The sequence below is a fragment of the Mauremys reevesii genome, linkage group 4 (assembly GCF_016161935.1).
Source record: "Mauremys reevesii isolate NIE-2019 linkage group 4, ASM1616193v1, whole genome shotgun sequence".
Classification (NCBI taxonomy): domain Eukaryota; kingdom Metazoa; phylum Chordata; order Testudines; family Geoemydidae; genus Mauremys; species Mauremys reevesii.
Genome location: NC_052626.1, coordinates 12086170 through 12102954, shown reverse-complemented (window position 1 = coordinate 12102954; position 16785 = coordinate 12086170). Strand labels below are relative to the sequence as shown.

Below are 16785 nucleotides of genomic sequence, written 5' to 3'. Positions count from 1 at the left end.
TCAGGTTTTCCCTGGTCCAGGGCCTCCCCTGGGGTGGCAGCAAGGTCTGAAGGGAGCAGCGTGCAGTCTGCATCTGCCTCCCTCCCTGGTGCTGCTCTCACTGAGCTAAGGGCCCCGCCCTTTGTACTTCCTGTTCCACCCCTCCCCTTCTGGGGGGCGGACCAAGCTTGGCCTGGCCCCGCCCACTCAGGTTGAGAGAGTGGCTGTTTACCCTCCGGCTCGGAGGGAAGCCACCCTGGCTCCCTACACTCCCTTATCAATTTTCTACAATCCTAGCTTCTGATTTATATTCATTACTATCAACTTCCCCTTTTTTCGATATAGCTGCCTTCACTTCTGCTCTAAACCAGTTCGATATTTTTTAACTAGTACTCTGAGTAGAGTAGAGTAGCGTGGGTAGCAGCATGGAAGATTAAATGAAATTCCCACCTGTTTGTAGTCAAAGCATTAATAAAGGTATACATGGCATCTCCATCTTTTGCACGAATAATGGCTTCCAAATTTTCTTCAAGGACTTTTTTATTGTTTTGTACTCCTCTTAAAATCCTTTCAGCATCCTTCAACACGGATTTTGGTGCTTTAACTGTCTGAAGAATAGATGGCTTGGAGACCTGATGACATTCAGCAAGACTAGGTGCAACAACAGGGTTTGTTGGCTAAAATTTAAGGAAAACAATTATTATTATTAACATACTAAATCATTTTTCTAAACAGAGTACATTAATCTGATCTACTGTTGATCTATCATCAATTCTAAGGCCCAATCTAATAAGGTGGACAGCAACTGCCATTGACTTTAAACCTAAACTAAAGAGAGATCAGTGTCTTGCAAACTAATGGAAGGAGATCTGAAACTTGTCAAACATTAAAGTATACTATACCATATCTGAGGCACAATGCTGATAAAATAGGAAAGCAATATAGCATGTGAAAAAGATGAAACTATTAAATGTAAGGAGTAGAAATCACATGTTAATCTCTCTGTACAACAACATTAAAGCATAATTCATTCTAAAAGAATAAGGATTAAATTCTGCCCCCGATAAAGGCACATAACTCCCTCTGAAATCAGTCTGGTCCTAAGGAACACCAGGTAACACAGCACTAGGTGACTCAGTAGCGCCATATGCCACTGATGTTTACTTCTTTATAAGAAATACTGAAAAAACTATTAAAAGCCATTTAGTTTGCAAAACATTTCACCAAGTTGAAAACAAAATTAGTAATTAAACCACTAAGTATGAACACAAAGGACACCAATGCACAAGAACACAGAGACTGGAACAATGATTGGGCTTCATACTCTTGTCTGGAAGTACACAAAAGATGACGTTTGATCTCCAAGAAAAGAAGTGGGGAAGAGATGAAGGCAGATAATAATGCTCTTCTGGACATGCTAATGACCAGCTAAAGTGACCCCAGGCCACTTCTTAGGCCATGTCTACCCTAGAAACTTATGTTGACTCAAGTTATGTTGGCATCCAGTTGAGGCAGTTAGTATAGCACTTGTGCACCTGCATACTTGGCTCCGTGGGTCAGTGGTGCACATACTACTCCTGGGAGAAGTCTGTGCCAAAACATTTAAAAATTCTGCACACAATATTTGAACATTCTGCAAATTTTATTTTTCAAAATAACACAATATAATCATGCTAGTTTCAATTATTTTGGTAATTTATTTCAAAGAATCTGTCAGCATGTATGTCTAACAATACAGACCAAAAAAAAAAAAAAAAGATTCTGGTAATTTTTTTTTTTGACAAAGAGATTCCTTACTAGGCATATTAATACAGAATGTTGTGTAATTCATTTAAATTACAATACAGAACTGTATTTCCTGCACCTGTCAGAAGCAGGGCAAAGGCTTGGTGAAGTCAGGGATAACAGAGGAGCTGAGGGAGAGGGAAGGAGCCTAGGAGCGAACCTTTTTGGTGTTGGGTGTGGGTGGGAGTTTTCTTGGGGAGGAGGATTGTTAGGGTGTTGGGAAGCCTCCGCCATGCAGGCCCTGGCTGATCCTAAGCCTTTCCCATTCAGTCAGGCATGTCTGCTCCTGTCCCCACGGGTCTCTGCAGCCCCCCTCCCCCGTCCCCAGGCTCAAGGTCACCACCCCACTAGCTCCTGAGCCCATGTGTCAGTATGTCCCTCCCACTAGCCATTCTGAATCCCAGTCTGTGAACCCAGCAGCCCTGTGTGCCCCACTCTGTCCTAACCTGGCTCTGCGGGAAGGGTGCGCTGATGAACTTCTACTGTTGGGCACAGAATTTTGTATTTTCCCGCATAAAATACATTTTGCCGAAGAAGTGCTGCGGTTCTGCCTTTTGCTCACCAGAGGCCGCTGTGGTGCTAGAACAGCGGGCATGAACGCAGCTGGGTCTTCTGGCACCACAGCGGCCTCTGGTGGGCAAAAGGCAGAACTGCAGCACTTCTTAGGCAAAATATCAGAGGGGTAGCCGTGTTAGTCTGGTTCTGTAGAAGCAGCAAAGAATCCTGTGGCACCTTATAGACTAACAGATGTTTTGCAGCATGAGCTTTCGTGGGTGAATACCCACTTCTTCGGATGCAAGCAGTGGAAATTTCCAGGGGCAGGTGTGTATATATAAGCAAGCAAGAAGCAGGCTAGAGATAACGAGGTTAGATCAATCAGGGAGGATGGGGCCCTGTTCCAGCAGCTGAGGTGTGAAAACCAAGGGAGGAGAAACTGGTTCTGTAATTGGCAAGCCATTCACAATCTTTGTTTAGTCCTAAACTGATGGTGTTAAATTTGCAAATGAATTGGAGCTCAGCAGTTTCTCTCTGGAGTCTGGTCCTAAAGTTTTTTTGCTGGAGGATGGCCACCTTAAAGTCTGCTATTGTGCCAGGGAGGTTGAAGTGTTCTCCTACAGGTTTTTGTATATTGCCATTCCTAATGTCTGATTTGTGTCCATTTATCCTTTTCCTTAGAGACTGTCCAGTTTGGCCGATGTACATAGCAGAGGGGCATTGCTGGCATATGATGGCATATATTACATTGGTGGACGTGCAGGTGAATGAACCGGTGATGGTGTGGCTGATCTGGTTAGGTCCTGTGATGGTGTTGCTGGTGTAGATATGTGGGCAGAGTTGGCATCGAGGTTTGTTGCATGGGTTGGTTCCTGAGCTAGAGTTACTATGGTGCGGTGCAGTTGCTGGTGAGAATATGCTTCAGGTTGGCAGGTTGTCTGTGGGCGAGGACTGGCCTGCCACCCAAGGCCTGTGAAAGTGTGGGATCATTGTCCAGGATGGGTTGTAGATCCCTGATGATGCGTTGGAGGGGTTTGAGCTGGGGACTGTATGTGATGGCCAGTGGAGTCCTGTTGGTTTCTTTCTTGGGCTTGTCTTGCAGTAGGAGGCTTCTGGGTACACATCTGGCTCTGTTGATCTGTTTCCTTATTTCCTCATGTGGGTACTGTAGTCTTGAGAATGCTTGGTGGAGATTTTCTAAGTGTTGGTCTCTGTCTGCGGGGTTAGAGCAGATACGGTTGTACCTCAGTGCTTGGCTGTAGACAATGGATCTTGTGGTGTGCCCGGGATGGAAGCTGGAGGCATGAAGGTAGGCATAGCGGTCGGTAGGTTTTCGGTATAGGGTGGTGTTAATGTGACCACCACTTATTTGCACCGTAGTGTCTAGGAAGTGGACCTCCCGTGTAGATTGGTCCAGGCTGAGGTTGATGGTGGGGTGGAAGCTGTTGAAATCATGGTGGAATTTTTCCAGAGTCTCCTTCCCATGGGTCCAGATGATGATGATGTCATCAATGTAGCGTAGGTAGAGAAGGGGCGTGAGTGGACAGGAGCTGAGGAAGCGTTGTTCCAGGTCAGCCATAAAAATATTGGCATATTGTGGGGCCATGCGGGTGCCCATAGCGGTGCCACTGATCTGGAGATATATATTGTCATTAAATTTGAAATAGTTGTGTGTGAGGATAAAGGCACAGAGCTCAGCAACCAGTTGTGCTGTGGCATCATCAGGGATACTGTTCCTGACAGCTTGTATTCCATCAGTGTGTGGGATGTTTGTGTAGAGAGCCTCTACATCCATGGTGGCTAGGATGGTGTTCTCTGGAAGGTCACCAATGCATTGTAGTTTCCTCAGGAAATCAGTGGTGTCACGGAGATAGCTGGGAGTGCTGGTAACATAGGGTCTGAGTAGGAGTCCACATATCCAGACAGTCCTTCAGTGAGAGTTCCAATGCCAGAGATGATGGGGCGTCCGGGATTACCAGGTTTGTGGATCTTAGGTAGTAGATAGAATAACCCTGGTCGAGGTTCTAAGGGTATGTTGATTTGTTCCGGTGTTAGTGTAGGAGTGTCCTGAGTAGATGGTGCAGTTTCTTAGTGTATTCCTCAGTGGGATCTGAGGGAAGTAGCTTGTAAAATTTGGTATTGGAGAGTTGTCTGATGGCCTCCTTTGGTAGTCAGACCTGTTCATGATGACAACAGCACCTCCTTTATCAGCCTCTTTGATTATAATGTCAGGATGGTTTCTGAGGCTGTGGATGGCATTGCGTTCTGCACGACTTAGGTTGTGAGGCAAGCGATGTTGTTTATCCACAATTTCTGCCTGTGCACGTCGGCGGAAGCATTCAATGTATAGGTCCAAACTGTCATTTCGACCCTCAGGAGGAGTCCATGTGGAGTTCTTCTTCTTGTGCTGTTGGTGGGAGGGTAACTGTGTATCAGTGCGCTGTTCAGTGTTGTCCTGGAAGTATTCTTTGAGTCGGAGAGTAGGCTTCCAGATTGCCGCAGAACTGTATCATGTTGGTGGGGGTGGCAGGGCAGAAAGAGAGTCCCCGAGATAGGACAGACTGTTCTTCTGGGCTGAGTGTGTGGCTGGATAGATTGACGATATTGCTGGGTGGGTTAGGGGTGAGACAGAGGAATTCTGCACATCTGCAGATGCACAGAATTCCCCCAGAGTAACATACTCACCAGCAGTGCTTGTATGGGTGCAGAGTACAATGCACCATGGGTAGATATCCCACTTTGCAACTCGCCACTGTCCAGTACACTCTCTTTTGGGAAGTTTTGGCGATGCATTATGAGGTTGAAATGAGTTGTGCAGGGGTGACTGGGAGCATGGAGTCAACTTCCCAGTTTGTAACTGTCTCCATCCCATAATGTTATCTATATCTGATAATTTTCATGTCTTTTTTTCAAAATCCCACAAACCGGTGTGGCCCTCTTTGATGTCCGCCATCTCTGACAGAAGCATGGTGCCTGCCCAGCTCTGCACTAATATTGTGACCATTGCAAGCACAGGGTGCACAATCCTGGCATATTTGAAGAGCTACAAGACCACCCAAATGAGTGGGGAACATGACGATTGCTTGGAAGACAGACTGCCGTGGGACAGAGTGAGGTTGTTGGTGGCTTTCATAGAGCAGCTGCTGATGGTGGAGTGCCACTTTGGAAAAAGTCTCTTGCTTGACAAGACACAAGAGAGCCCTATGCTTCAATGCATGGGGCTTGATACTGCCTGGGGAGGAATGGATATACCACAAATTATCTATCACCTTCATGTAAATTTTAATTTAAGAACAAAAGCCAAGGTTAAAATATGTGCTCAGTAAAACATCTGAAATTAGTGATAAAGGTGCATCATCAAGAATTTAGCTGTGGTGTATTTATATACAGAACAGAGCACAAAACAGTTATCACATTAGCAATCCACCTGATATAGATTTTGGGGGGGCAGCATTTATAGTCTGCTTTCCCAAGTATATTTCACTAAAACAGAACATCAAAAGTCACAGAACTACTCAAACCGTACTCTGGGCTATTTGCTCAGGATGTAACAGACATTTTTTGAAAAGATTAAGATAAAGGAAACAGAGTTTCTATAAATTAAATGTAAAAAATCCCACTATACCTTAACAAAATCATTCATGTCCGATTTCCATGCTTTTGCTTCCTGGGCAGGGCGGGGAAAAAGACAGAAAAAGGTTCTTTGAAACGTCAACAATAAGTATCTATCAGAATTAAATTCAGTATTTAGAAGTTAGGTGACTAAAAAGTTTAGGTAAAATATCTTGTCTGATGTCTCAGCATGCTTCTCTCGGGCAACAGGAGCATCCTCAAGCACAACTCCATTTCCTTCATCTCACCTATCTGTCTATGGTACTTATGTGGCCCCCATTACCAGAGTATCTGAGCACCTCATAATATTTAATGTCTTTATCCTCACAACACCCCCATTAAGTAGCGAAGAGCTATTTATTCCCATTTTACAGATGGGGAACTAAGGCACAGAGAGACAAAGTGACTTTCCCAAGGACAGCCAGTCTGTGGCAAAGCAGAGGATTGAACCTGGGTCTCCCAAGTCCTAGGGCTGTGCCCTAACTACTGGACCATGCTTCATTGTCTCCGACTTTCTATTTGTCAACATTTTCTAAGCTGGAATCATGTTTGAGCCCAAACTCTTCTTTTCCTCTTACTTCTTCTGTATCTGCAAATCTACCTACCACTGGCTTCTCAACACTGCCTATGTACCCACCCTCCGCCCCCTCTACCTCAACTCCACCTCTGCTAAAATTCTCATCTGTCTTCCAGATGACTTTTCTTCCTAACCTGTCAAGCTGATTTGCTACAAGCACTACATGGGGAAGCCTGAAGGGTATCTGTATTTGTCTTTGCTTATTCCACTAATTAAACAGAGGAGATTCTTTCACCCCTTGCCCTTGTTTAAACTGCCATCCCTTTCTCCTCTTCTGTCTTTTTAAGGCAGGTGCTCCAATATTTCCAAAGTACTGCCAGAGGAGAGCTAGTCTACTCTGTTCCACAGATAATGCTGTCACCGTTAGGTCAGACCTTCTGATACTGATGTAGCTCCAAAGCAGTGGCACTATAGATATAGCACTAGATATTTTTTCATTTAAGGCATCTTAGCTCTGTAGTACTGCATTGTTCTAAATTGTTTCATCTAGGTTTCATAAATAAAATATTAGATGCACATAAATAGCTAAAGCTTCTTCATTTTTAAAAGCCAGCGACCAATCTTCACTGCTGCCAGCAGAGACCCGCTTCAGTAAAAGGAACTAGGCTCAGCAGAAGAACAAACATGCAAGTAACAGCGCCCCAGGCTGAACTCTGGAAACTGGGCTATTTTATCACAAGAAGCAGCTGACAAGGTAGGAAAAGGACTGGTTTAAATCATCCCCCACATTTAATAAATGCAATAAGCCAAAGACTTTTCTCTCTGAAATGTGAATGGCTCAATCAGGTCTGCAGTTAGAATACTGCGGGGAGAGAAGAGAGGACAGCAGAAAGCAGCATTTAAAAATTAAAACATTTTAAAAACTTTGAAGAAAAAGTACTTTACTAATACTATTACTGTAGAGACTGGATTTTTAAAGTTACTGCTTTGGTAAAGTAACATAGTGGCTTTATAATCCAGAAACAAATGTATGTTTATTGGGAGATAATTATATCCCAGATCCAGAACCCTTTTCATACAAGCAGGTTACAACTTCCAGCCAAGTCATTTTGTAAACATAATTCTGTTTGGAGAGTTGGAAGCAAGAGCAATCTTTGTTGGTACCAGATATCATAATTCTGCTTGCATTTGCTTATTTTTCTTATTGAAATGGTTAGTCATTCCAACAATATGGTCACCCACTTTACCTGTAGCATGCCATGCATTTCTCTTTTCAGCTGGCCAAGATCTTGAAGCACATCTTCCGCTTTCTTCACTGTTTTATTAATTGAATTGTAATCTTGGAGGGGGCCTTCAAAGGCAGGGAATGAGTCAGTTCGCAGGGCAGGAGGCCTGCTGAGAAGATTACATATTACTAAAATCTCACAGCTTCTTGACTTACTTTAGAAACAACTAGCTTCTAATTTGAAAATTTTAACATGGATTTGAACTCTGCACAAGTATCAAACCTTTACACAGAAAGGAAATTGCTTCTTCTCACAGAGGCCTTGGCCAATTATATTGCTTCTTTTGTTTAATAGTTACAGTGTTTGCACTATTAGGAACAAGATAGAAAAATAGCAGTGATTAATTAATTTCTAAAGTGAAAAGTTTCTCAATTTTCCAATGTTACTTCAATGATTTCAATCTGAATTTAAGGTATAATTTGACTGTTAATTAAATATGGTGCAAAGTGCTCCCCCTCAGATTACATGTTCAAGCCATCAGTGTAATATATAAAAACATAGTGAAATCATGACAACAAAAGCGTAATCTGGAAGCGGGTTCTTCAGACAGGAAGGATAAAATTTCCTGACCTGTCCTGAGGCTTAGAAACTGACTGCACTAATAGTTAATTTTCCTTCTAGATGCAGTTTTAAAGAACATCCATACATTATTTTTAAGACAGTATATGAACCAGATAGCAGTTTCTGATAAAACACCTTAATGCAAAGTGGCCAAAAGCTACCCTAACTGGAAAATGGAGAATTCCATTGACCTGGAGAACCCCCTATTGAAACACTTCCAATATAACTGGCTCTAAGCCACTACATTCCAGCCCTCTACAAGCCAGGGAATATACTCCAGTGAGCCCTTTCAGCCCTTTGGGAGACTGGTTACCAGCCATCATTACTTACACTTGTCCTAAGGTTCCTTATGCTGTTGTAAAACAAGCCCTTAGCAGCCCTGGAGATCATGGAAGCACAATGGTAGTATAAAGCCACCTTTGCTTCCCCTTTTTGGGTCCTGCACCAAGCACATCTTAGTCAGACCCAAGGCCCAGGCCCAATCTCTCTAACGCAGTGGTTCTCAAGCCGTGGCCCAATCAGCACACAGTTGTGACCCATGTGACATCCTCAGAGCCATACAGGTAGTATATATATTGCGTGGATGCAGCCCACATAACACATAAAGAGCTGCATACACAGCCCACAATGGTAAATAGGTTGAGAACCACTGCTCTAGTGCATCTCCTACCTATTACAGTGGTTCTCAGCCTTTCCAGACTACTGTACCCTTTTCAGGAGTGTGATTTGTCTTGTGTACCCCAAGTTTCACCTCACTGAAAAACTACTTGCTTACAAAATCGGACATAAAAATACAAGTGTCACAGCACAGTATGACTGAAAAATTGCTGACTTTCTCATTTTTAGCATATAATTATAAAATAAAATTGATATAGATTATAAATATTGTACTTACGTTTCAGTGTGATACTTCAGCTTGTTTTTCACTTATGAGCCTTGTCTGAAGATGACGCCCCACCGCCCAGGGCTGAAGCCGAAGGGCCGCCACCTGGGGCTGAAGCACGTAACTTAGCTTCACAGGTCCCCTCTGGTGTGAGGCCCTGGGCAATTGCCTTGCTTGCCACCCCCAATGCTGGCCGTGTGCTTGCAATCCCCTAAATCTCTGTCCTGCAACCCCCAGGTTGAGAAACATTCATCTAGATGAGTTGAGTATCCCCTGGAAGACCTCTGAATAACCCCAGGGGTACACGTACCCCTGGTTGAGAACCACTGTCTAGCACACACCTATGTCATATTAAAAATAAAAAGTCTGTATGAACTTCTGATTCAGTCACATTTACTTACCACTCTCTCTCAGAATGCCAGGCCATTTTGGTGTTGTTTAATGACGACTTCTCAGAAGACTCAATTTGTCTCAATGGAGTTTCTTGAGAATTCAGAATCTGCTCCAGAAGTCTCCCTCCACCTACAATAGGAAACACATAAACAACATTATTATTAAGCATATTTAATAAATTTAAGTGGCTTATTTTCATTTCAAGAAATAAATATTTCATTCATTTAAAAAAATCCACTATTATTTAACTAGATTTATGAGAATATTGCAATGGAAACTATTTATCAATTTGGTTCTAAAAATCATAGAATCCTAGAAATATAGCGCTGGAAGGGACCTCAAGAGGTCATCTAGTCCAGACCCAACCTCCCCCGCCCCCCACGATGAGGCAGAGCCAAGTATACCTAGAACATCCCTGACAGGTGTTTGCCCAAACTGTTTTTCAAAACCTCCAATTGTAAGAATTCTACACCATTCTGTGGTAACCTATTCTAGTACTTAACAATCCGTACAGTTAGAAGGTTTTTTCTAATATCTAAGCTAAACCACATTTCCTGCACATTAAGCCCATTACTTCTTGTTCTACCTTCAGCGGACACGGAGAACAACAGCTTTACAACAGCCCTTGACATATTTGAAGACTTATCAGGTCCCCAGTCAGTCTCCTTTTCTCAAGACTAAACATGCCCAGTTTTTTTTTAACCTTTCCTTATAGGTCAGGTTTTCTAAACCTTTTATCATTTTTGTTGTTCTCCTCCGGACTCTCTCCAATTTGTCCACATTGTTCCCAAATAGCAGCAACCAGAACTGGACACAGTACTGCAGCTGAGGCCTCACCAGTGTCCAGTAAGATGGAACAGTATCTTCCTGTGAGGACACTCCTGTGAATACACCCCAGGATAGTGGTCTTTTTCACAACTGCATCATGCTGTTGGCTCATATTCAATTTCTGATCCTCTATAACCCTATATCCTTTTCAGCAATACTATTGCCTAGCTAATTATTCTTCATTTTACAGTTGAGCGTTTGATTTTTAATTCCTAACTGTAGTACTTTCCACTTGTCTTGACTGAGTTATAATCTTGTTGATTTCAGTCCAATTCTAAAATTTAATAATGTCCTTTTGAATTCTAATCCTGTCCTCCAAAGTGCTTGCAACACCTTCCAGCTTGATGTCACACATCAATTTTATAAGTGTACTCTCCATTTCATTATCTAAAGTCATTAATGAAATTATTGAATAGTACCGGCCCTAAGGACAGACGCCGGGGAGGGGCCTACTAGTTACGTTCTCCCAGCTTGACAGTGAACCAAACTACTCTTTCAGTATGGTTTTTCAACCAGTTGGACCTGCACCTTATAGTAATTTCATCTAGAACCCATTTCCCCCATTTGCTTATGAGACTATTATGTGGGACTGTGTCTAAAGCCTTGCTAAAATCAGAATATATCACCATCAGAAATTATCCCCATCCACTAGGTCAGTAACCCTGTCAAAGAAGGAAATTAGGTTGGTTTGGCATGACTTATAGTTGACAAATCCTTGTTGGCTATTACTTATCACCTTATTATTCTCTAGATACTCCCAAATTGATTGCTTAATCATTTGTTACAGTATCTTTCCAGGTATTAAAGTTATACTGACTGATCTCTTATTCCCTGGGTCCTCTTTGTTCCCCCCTTTTAAAATATAGGTATTATATTTGCTTTTCTCCAGTTCTCTGAGACATCACCCTTTCTACATGAATCAACAAAGATAATCACTAATGCACTTTTACAGCACCAACGAACATGCTATGCCTAAAAAACATTCAGGTAAACATGTTATTTTATTTATGATTTCTATGCGACAGTGAGATGAGAGGAATAACAAACAGGAACACCCTAAGATTGGAAACCATACAACATATGGCAAATGAAACAAACTGTTTTCACGAGACCAGTGAATCAGTGTATTTTATTTAATATGAGTATATTTAGAGATAGGGCCTCAGGCCAGGTCTATACTACAAAGTTTTGCTGGCATAGCTATGTCAGTTACGAGTGTTAAATAAATAAATGAAGAGTCCTTTGGCACCTTACAGACTAACGGATGTACTGGAGCATAAGCAGCCATCTGACGAAGTGGGTATTCACACACGAAAGCTTATGTGCCAATACATCTGTTAGTCTATAAGGTGCCACAGGACTCTTTGTTGCTTTTTACAGATCCAGACTAACACGGCTATCCCTCTAATAAATAAATAAATGAAAATCAACCCCCCAAACTGACAAACATGATGGCATAAACACCCATGTCAACACAACTTATACAAGCAAGAGTCATTTTCCTAGTATAGCTATTTCAGCAAAGCCTTTGTAGTGTAAACTAACCTTCAGAATGACTCCAGACCCTAAAACTTGAGAATTGTATAAGTCTAAACAGTAAGACAACCACCACTAACACTGCCACTGCCACTGCCACTGCCACAACAACCACACTCAGAGAAACATTTTGTCTTGGACCATTTGGGGATTTTTTGATTCCATCTTATAGTGGGTGGCTTTTTATTGATGTGGGTTTCCTTTTGATGCTCTCAGACTTGAAGAGAAAGATAGATGCCTAGCACACCAGGATAGGGAATGGAAAAATGCAGAAAGGGAGAGGGCAAGTGGAATTAACTGATGGAGCACTGAGAGCATATAAGGAAATAGTAAACAACGAGAACAGAGATGTAGTCAGGGATGAACGATGAGAAGATTCATTCTGATACAGAAGGTAAGAAGCCAGGAAAAGGATTCAAAGATGGAGTGACATGGTCCAAGCAGTGGGCAAGAAAGATTATTTCAGCAGGGCCATTCTGTACGGACTGGAGAGGAGCAAGAGGGAAATCTGGAAGGCCAGAGGGGAGGTTTCAGTAGTCTATGCAGGAAGTAACCAAGTGACAGACAAGCATTTTGTCCACAGGGTAAGAGTGGAAGGGCTGGATTTTTTCAGATATCCTCAACAGTCACACAAACTTAACCAGGTCTTTGTGCTTTTTCAATAAGGTGCTGAAAACTGAATTCTGGGCTGCCAAGCCAGTACCAAGTAGGGCTGTTAAACACCTCCTTTGGTCAACATACTCTGTTTTTATCAATGCAATCCAGTGTACCATCTGCCTTTTTGTGACAGTGTTCAATTTATCTACCATTGTAACTCTTCTGACCTAGCCAGTACTCCCCTATTCAATATTCGTGGGTATGATACTGCATTCCTACACAAACCACCTTACACTTGACTTTACTGCATTTTATATAAGCTCATTCTACCACTGTAATGAAGGCTGAACTGCACTTTAATTCTACCCTCTCAAGTGTCTGAAAGGCCTGTAAGGTGCACATCATGCATGTTTTGGGCTCCCTTCAACATTCCTTACTCAGAAGTCACGAGTTTTGCCTGAGTAAGGAGTAACATATAGGGCCATTAAATACCACACTCACCACTTCATCCTTCAAGTCTAACGTGAAAATATTAAATACTATTGGACACAGAATAGACCCCACTCAGTGCCTGCCTCCAACTTGACAACAACCCTTCATTAGTTACTTGGATATTTAATGTTAGGGTCAAAATGCAAGGGCAAGACAGTGGGGAAGCTCATCCAGAGTGTTCATTAACAGTACCGCCTTGAACTCCGGGAGTCGTTAATTTACTGCCAGCACTAACTCTTCACCAAACATTTTTAGAAATGTTGAATGTGTATGCCTAGATTCAGGTAATCCAATAAGAACTGTCTTTAGAGAACGTGAAGATGATACAAGCAATAGCAGCCACTGGCCATGCCCATATCAGTGAAGACACAAAGAAAGACTATTTCTGAACTTTCCTCTGACACTTACCCACAACACCTCCATATGCTGATTTGGGCACATTTTCCTTTTCTGCTATAGGTCTCTCTTTCTTTGAAAATTTCTGAGAGATTTTCACGTCTTTTGATACAGGTACGGGAGCATATCTCCGAGGAGCTGGTGTCTTCAGAGGCGATTTCTGTGTACGAACGCCATAATTTCCAAATTGACTTGAATATGCTTAAATTCAGAAAAAAAAATGAACAATTTTTCTTTAAATCCAAAGTTAAAAGATTTTGAAAAGGAAAAAACAAACTCTTCAAAAGCAAACAGAAGTTTAAAAAATTCCCACAGAAATATAAAACATTTCCATTAGCAAGACAAATTTTTTTAAAATAGGTAGTAACTTTGGTATTGAGGAAAGTAAGTGGAATATGTCTACACTGGAGCTGGAAGGTGTTGTTCCCAGCTCGGGTAGACATACCACGCTAGCTCTGATCCAGCTGACATGCTAAAAATAGAAGTGTACCTGCTGCGGCATGAGCAGCCGCAGGGGCTAGGCACGAGTCTGTACCTAAGGTTCAAATACGATCTTACTCGGGGCAGCTAGCCCCTCCCTGAGCTCACGTTGCCACAGCTACACTTGTATTTTTAACACGCTAGCTCAACCAGAGCCAGCACAGGTATGTCTACCCAAGCTGGAAATTACACCTTCCAGCCTGTGTGACACACTGTACCTCAAAATAACCCCCTGTAACCGCCTTATTTACCTCTATTCTGTGGTTATATATTTTGTACAAAGTATGCCTTGTGAGGTATCATTTAAAAACTCATGAGCTACTGAACTTTATTATCATATTAGCATGTGTGTATCATCATTGTATATGGAGTTATGAGATTTTGCTATGATTACTTTGTTATTCAACATTTGGGGAGTCTGGGAAATGCCCACAGACCAGCTTCTCAGAAATAACAAAGGCCTTGCATGTCATCCCAAATGTCATGTACACAGAAGGTGCGAGCAAGAAATTTACAATTCATCTGAGACACGCTTTGAATCGCACATACACAGGAGACTTCTCTGTCTATACCCCAGCAGCGGGTGGGGGTGGGGTTGTTCCTCAAGAAGAGGAGGAGGGTATAAAATAAGAAACAATGGCTTCTGCATTACCTCTGTCCTTCCCCACCTCTAGTGAAATAAGATTGCTTGAAAGACTTTGAACTGGGGGGATTGGTCCCAGCTGGGGAGGGTATCCAGCCTGCGTACTAAGAACTGTGAACTGTGGGCAACATTCAGGGGGGCGAGAAAAGCTGTGTGTTTCAAATTTTACTTAACTTGGTAAAGTTTAGAAATTATATTGCGATTTTATCATTTTATTTATTTTTGTAACCAATTCTGACCTTTTATGCCTGTATCACTTATAATCACTTAAAATCTTTCTTTCTATAGTTAATTAATTTGTTTTTATATTTTATCTAAACCAGTCTGCTTTGACTGAAGTTTTTGGGGAATCTCTGCACGGGTTAAGAAGGGCTGGTGAATATTCATTTTCTTTGATAAAATGATGGACTTATGAGCTTGCTCTGTCCAAGGCAGTCTTGAGCAGTGTAAGACGCACATTTCTGGGGTGCAAGGCTGGGGGGATTTGCAGGTGTTTCCCTGTTTACAGTTCATGAGTGGGTAGGAGAATATTCATTTAACTTAGCTGGGTGTGCCTTACATAAAGGTAAGGTAATAATTGGAGATATACCAATCTCCTAGAACTGGAAGGGACCTTGAAAGGTCATCGAGTCCAGCCCCCTGCCTTCACTAGCAGGACCAATTTTTGCCCCAGATCCCTAAGTGGCCTCCTCAAGGATTGAACTCACAACCCTGGGTTTAGCAGGCCAATGCTCAAACCACTGAGCTATCCCTCCCCCAATGCTGATGGCTGTGTGAAAGCAAAACCTGGAGGGGCTACTTTTCACTAGCATAGCAGTGTAAGAGAAGACCTAGGCTAAAGAGTTAAGGGAGTACAGCGATTCCACAGTCCAAATTGCACCCTGGGAGATGTCACATCCAGTGCAGACACACCCTAACAAGAGTCCAGGGCACGGTACAGCATGGTCAGGCAGTGTACAAGTTTCCACATTCACTCTCTTTTATAAAACAGTCTTGGGCCTCTCAAATATAATCAGTTGGGTGAGCAAAAGAATCCACTAAATACCAAAATCTCACTTTAATTTGATATAAATGTGGTTTTTAGTTTATGTAGTACGCACTGTATTAATGAAGATAAAATCAGTTGTGCAAAAATATTTGTTATTCCTTAGTAATATGTAGTCCTAAATTTATGAAAGCAAGATTAAGACAGAAATAAAACTGAATATCTAAATTAAGTGAATTATTCACCTTGGGTGGGCACAGCATTGGTAGAGAATAAATTCCTATGACATGAAGAGACTTGGCTGGTAAGTGGTTGCTGTAGTTCTGGGTTTGTAGAATGCTTTGCCACCAAATTGGAAGATGGTATGTTAACTGGTTGGAAACCACCTGTGTTGATTGCAGAGCTAATGAGATGAGACTAAGAGACAAAAGGTACAAAGTTAATTTAAAAAAAAAAAGGAATTATAGGTATTTAACAAACAATCTGAACAAGCAAATATGTAATATATTTGTACTAATTGAAATCTGGGGGAAAAAATGATAGGCAGCAGGCTAAGAAAACTAATACTTGCTCATTGTTTTGAAAGGTAGAATAAAACAAAACTGACATATAGGAATCTCTCCCCCCTCCAAAAAAGGAGGGAAATAAGTATTCCCATTCTGGCTGGTTCCCAAAAACACAGACAGTAGCATAAGAGGGATTTTTTCCCCAAATTCTTAGGGTATGTCCACTCTGTGATTGCAGCTCAGGTAGACATACCGAATTTAGCTTTAATCTAGCTAGCCCGGGTAGTGGAGCAGTGAAGCTATGGCAGCTCACGCTTCAGTGCAGATTGTTCAAACCCATCCAGAACTGTGAGTAATTACTCCCGGGGCTAGTCTTCACTGAAATGCATACTGATGCTGATCCACTGCAGATTAAAGCTAGCTCAGGTATGTCTATCTACGCTACAATCACATACACACATGCCTGACAGCACTGTTATTAAGTTGAAAACTTCCCAAACAGTCTAAGTTACTTGTTCCCATGACAGTGGTATCCAATGGCCTCACAATCTAATGTATTTATCTTCACAACACCCCTATGAGGTAGGGAAGTGTTGTTACCCTCATTTTACAGATGAAGAACTAAAACAGAGAAGCCAAGTGACTTGCTCAAGGTCAAACAGGAAGTCTGTGGCAGATCAGGAATTTGAACTCCATTCTCCAGGTTTAGGCTAACCACAAACCTCCCTAACCACTGGTTCATCCTCCCTCTCTGGAACTAGGTCATAAAACCTCTCTGTCCTATACCACACATTCTCCTCTGCAAATTTAA

The 16785-nt window shown here is 42.1% G+C and overlaps 1 protein-coding gene across 9 annotated transcripts in view; it reads right to left on the bottom strand.

Annotated features, from left to right (window-relative positions):
- KIAA0586 (KIAA0586 ortholog) overlaps positions 1-16785 on the bottom strand; it is a 126610-nt gene that overhangs the window by 93831 nt on the left and 15994 nt on the right. For 8 of the 9 annotated variants that reach the window (XM_039536194.1, XM_039536193.1, XM_039536195.1 and 5 more), the window contains 6 exons: positions 15714-15885; positions 13373-13561; positions 9520-9640; positions 7636-7783; positions 5885-5926; positions 430-656 (listed from right to left, as the gene is read on the bottom strand). In XM_039536194.1, coding sequence (XP_039392128.1) covers positions 430-656; positions 5885-5926; positions 7636-7783; positions 9520-9640; positions 13373-13561; positions 15714-15885 — 899 coding nt within the window. The remainder of the gene's footprint in view (positions 1-429; positions 657-5884; positions 5927-7635; positions 7784-9519; positions 9641-13372; positions 13562-15713; positions 15886-16785) is intronic. The other variant, XM_039536192.1, reaches the window with a different exon arrangement.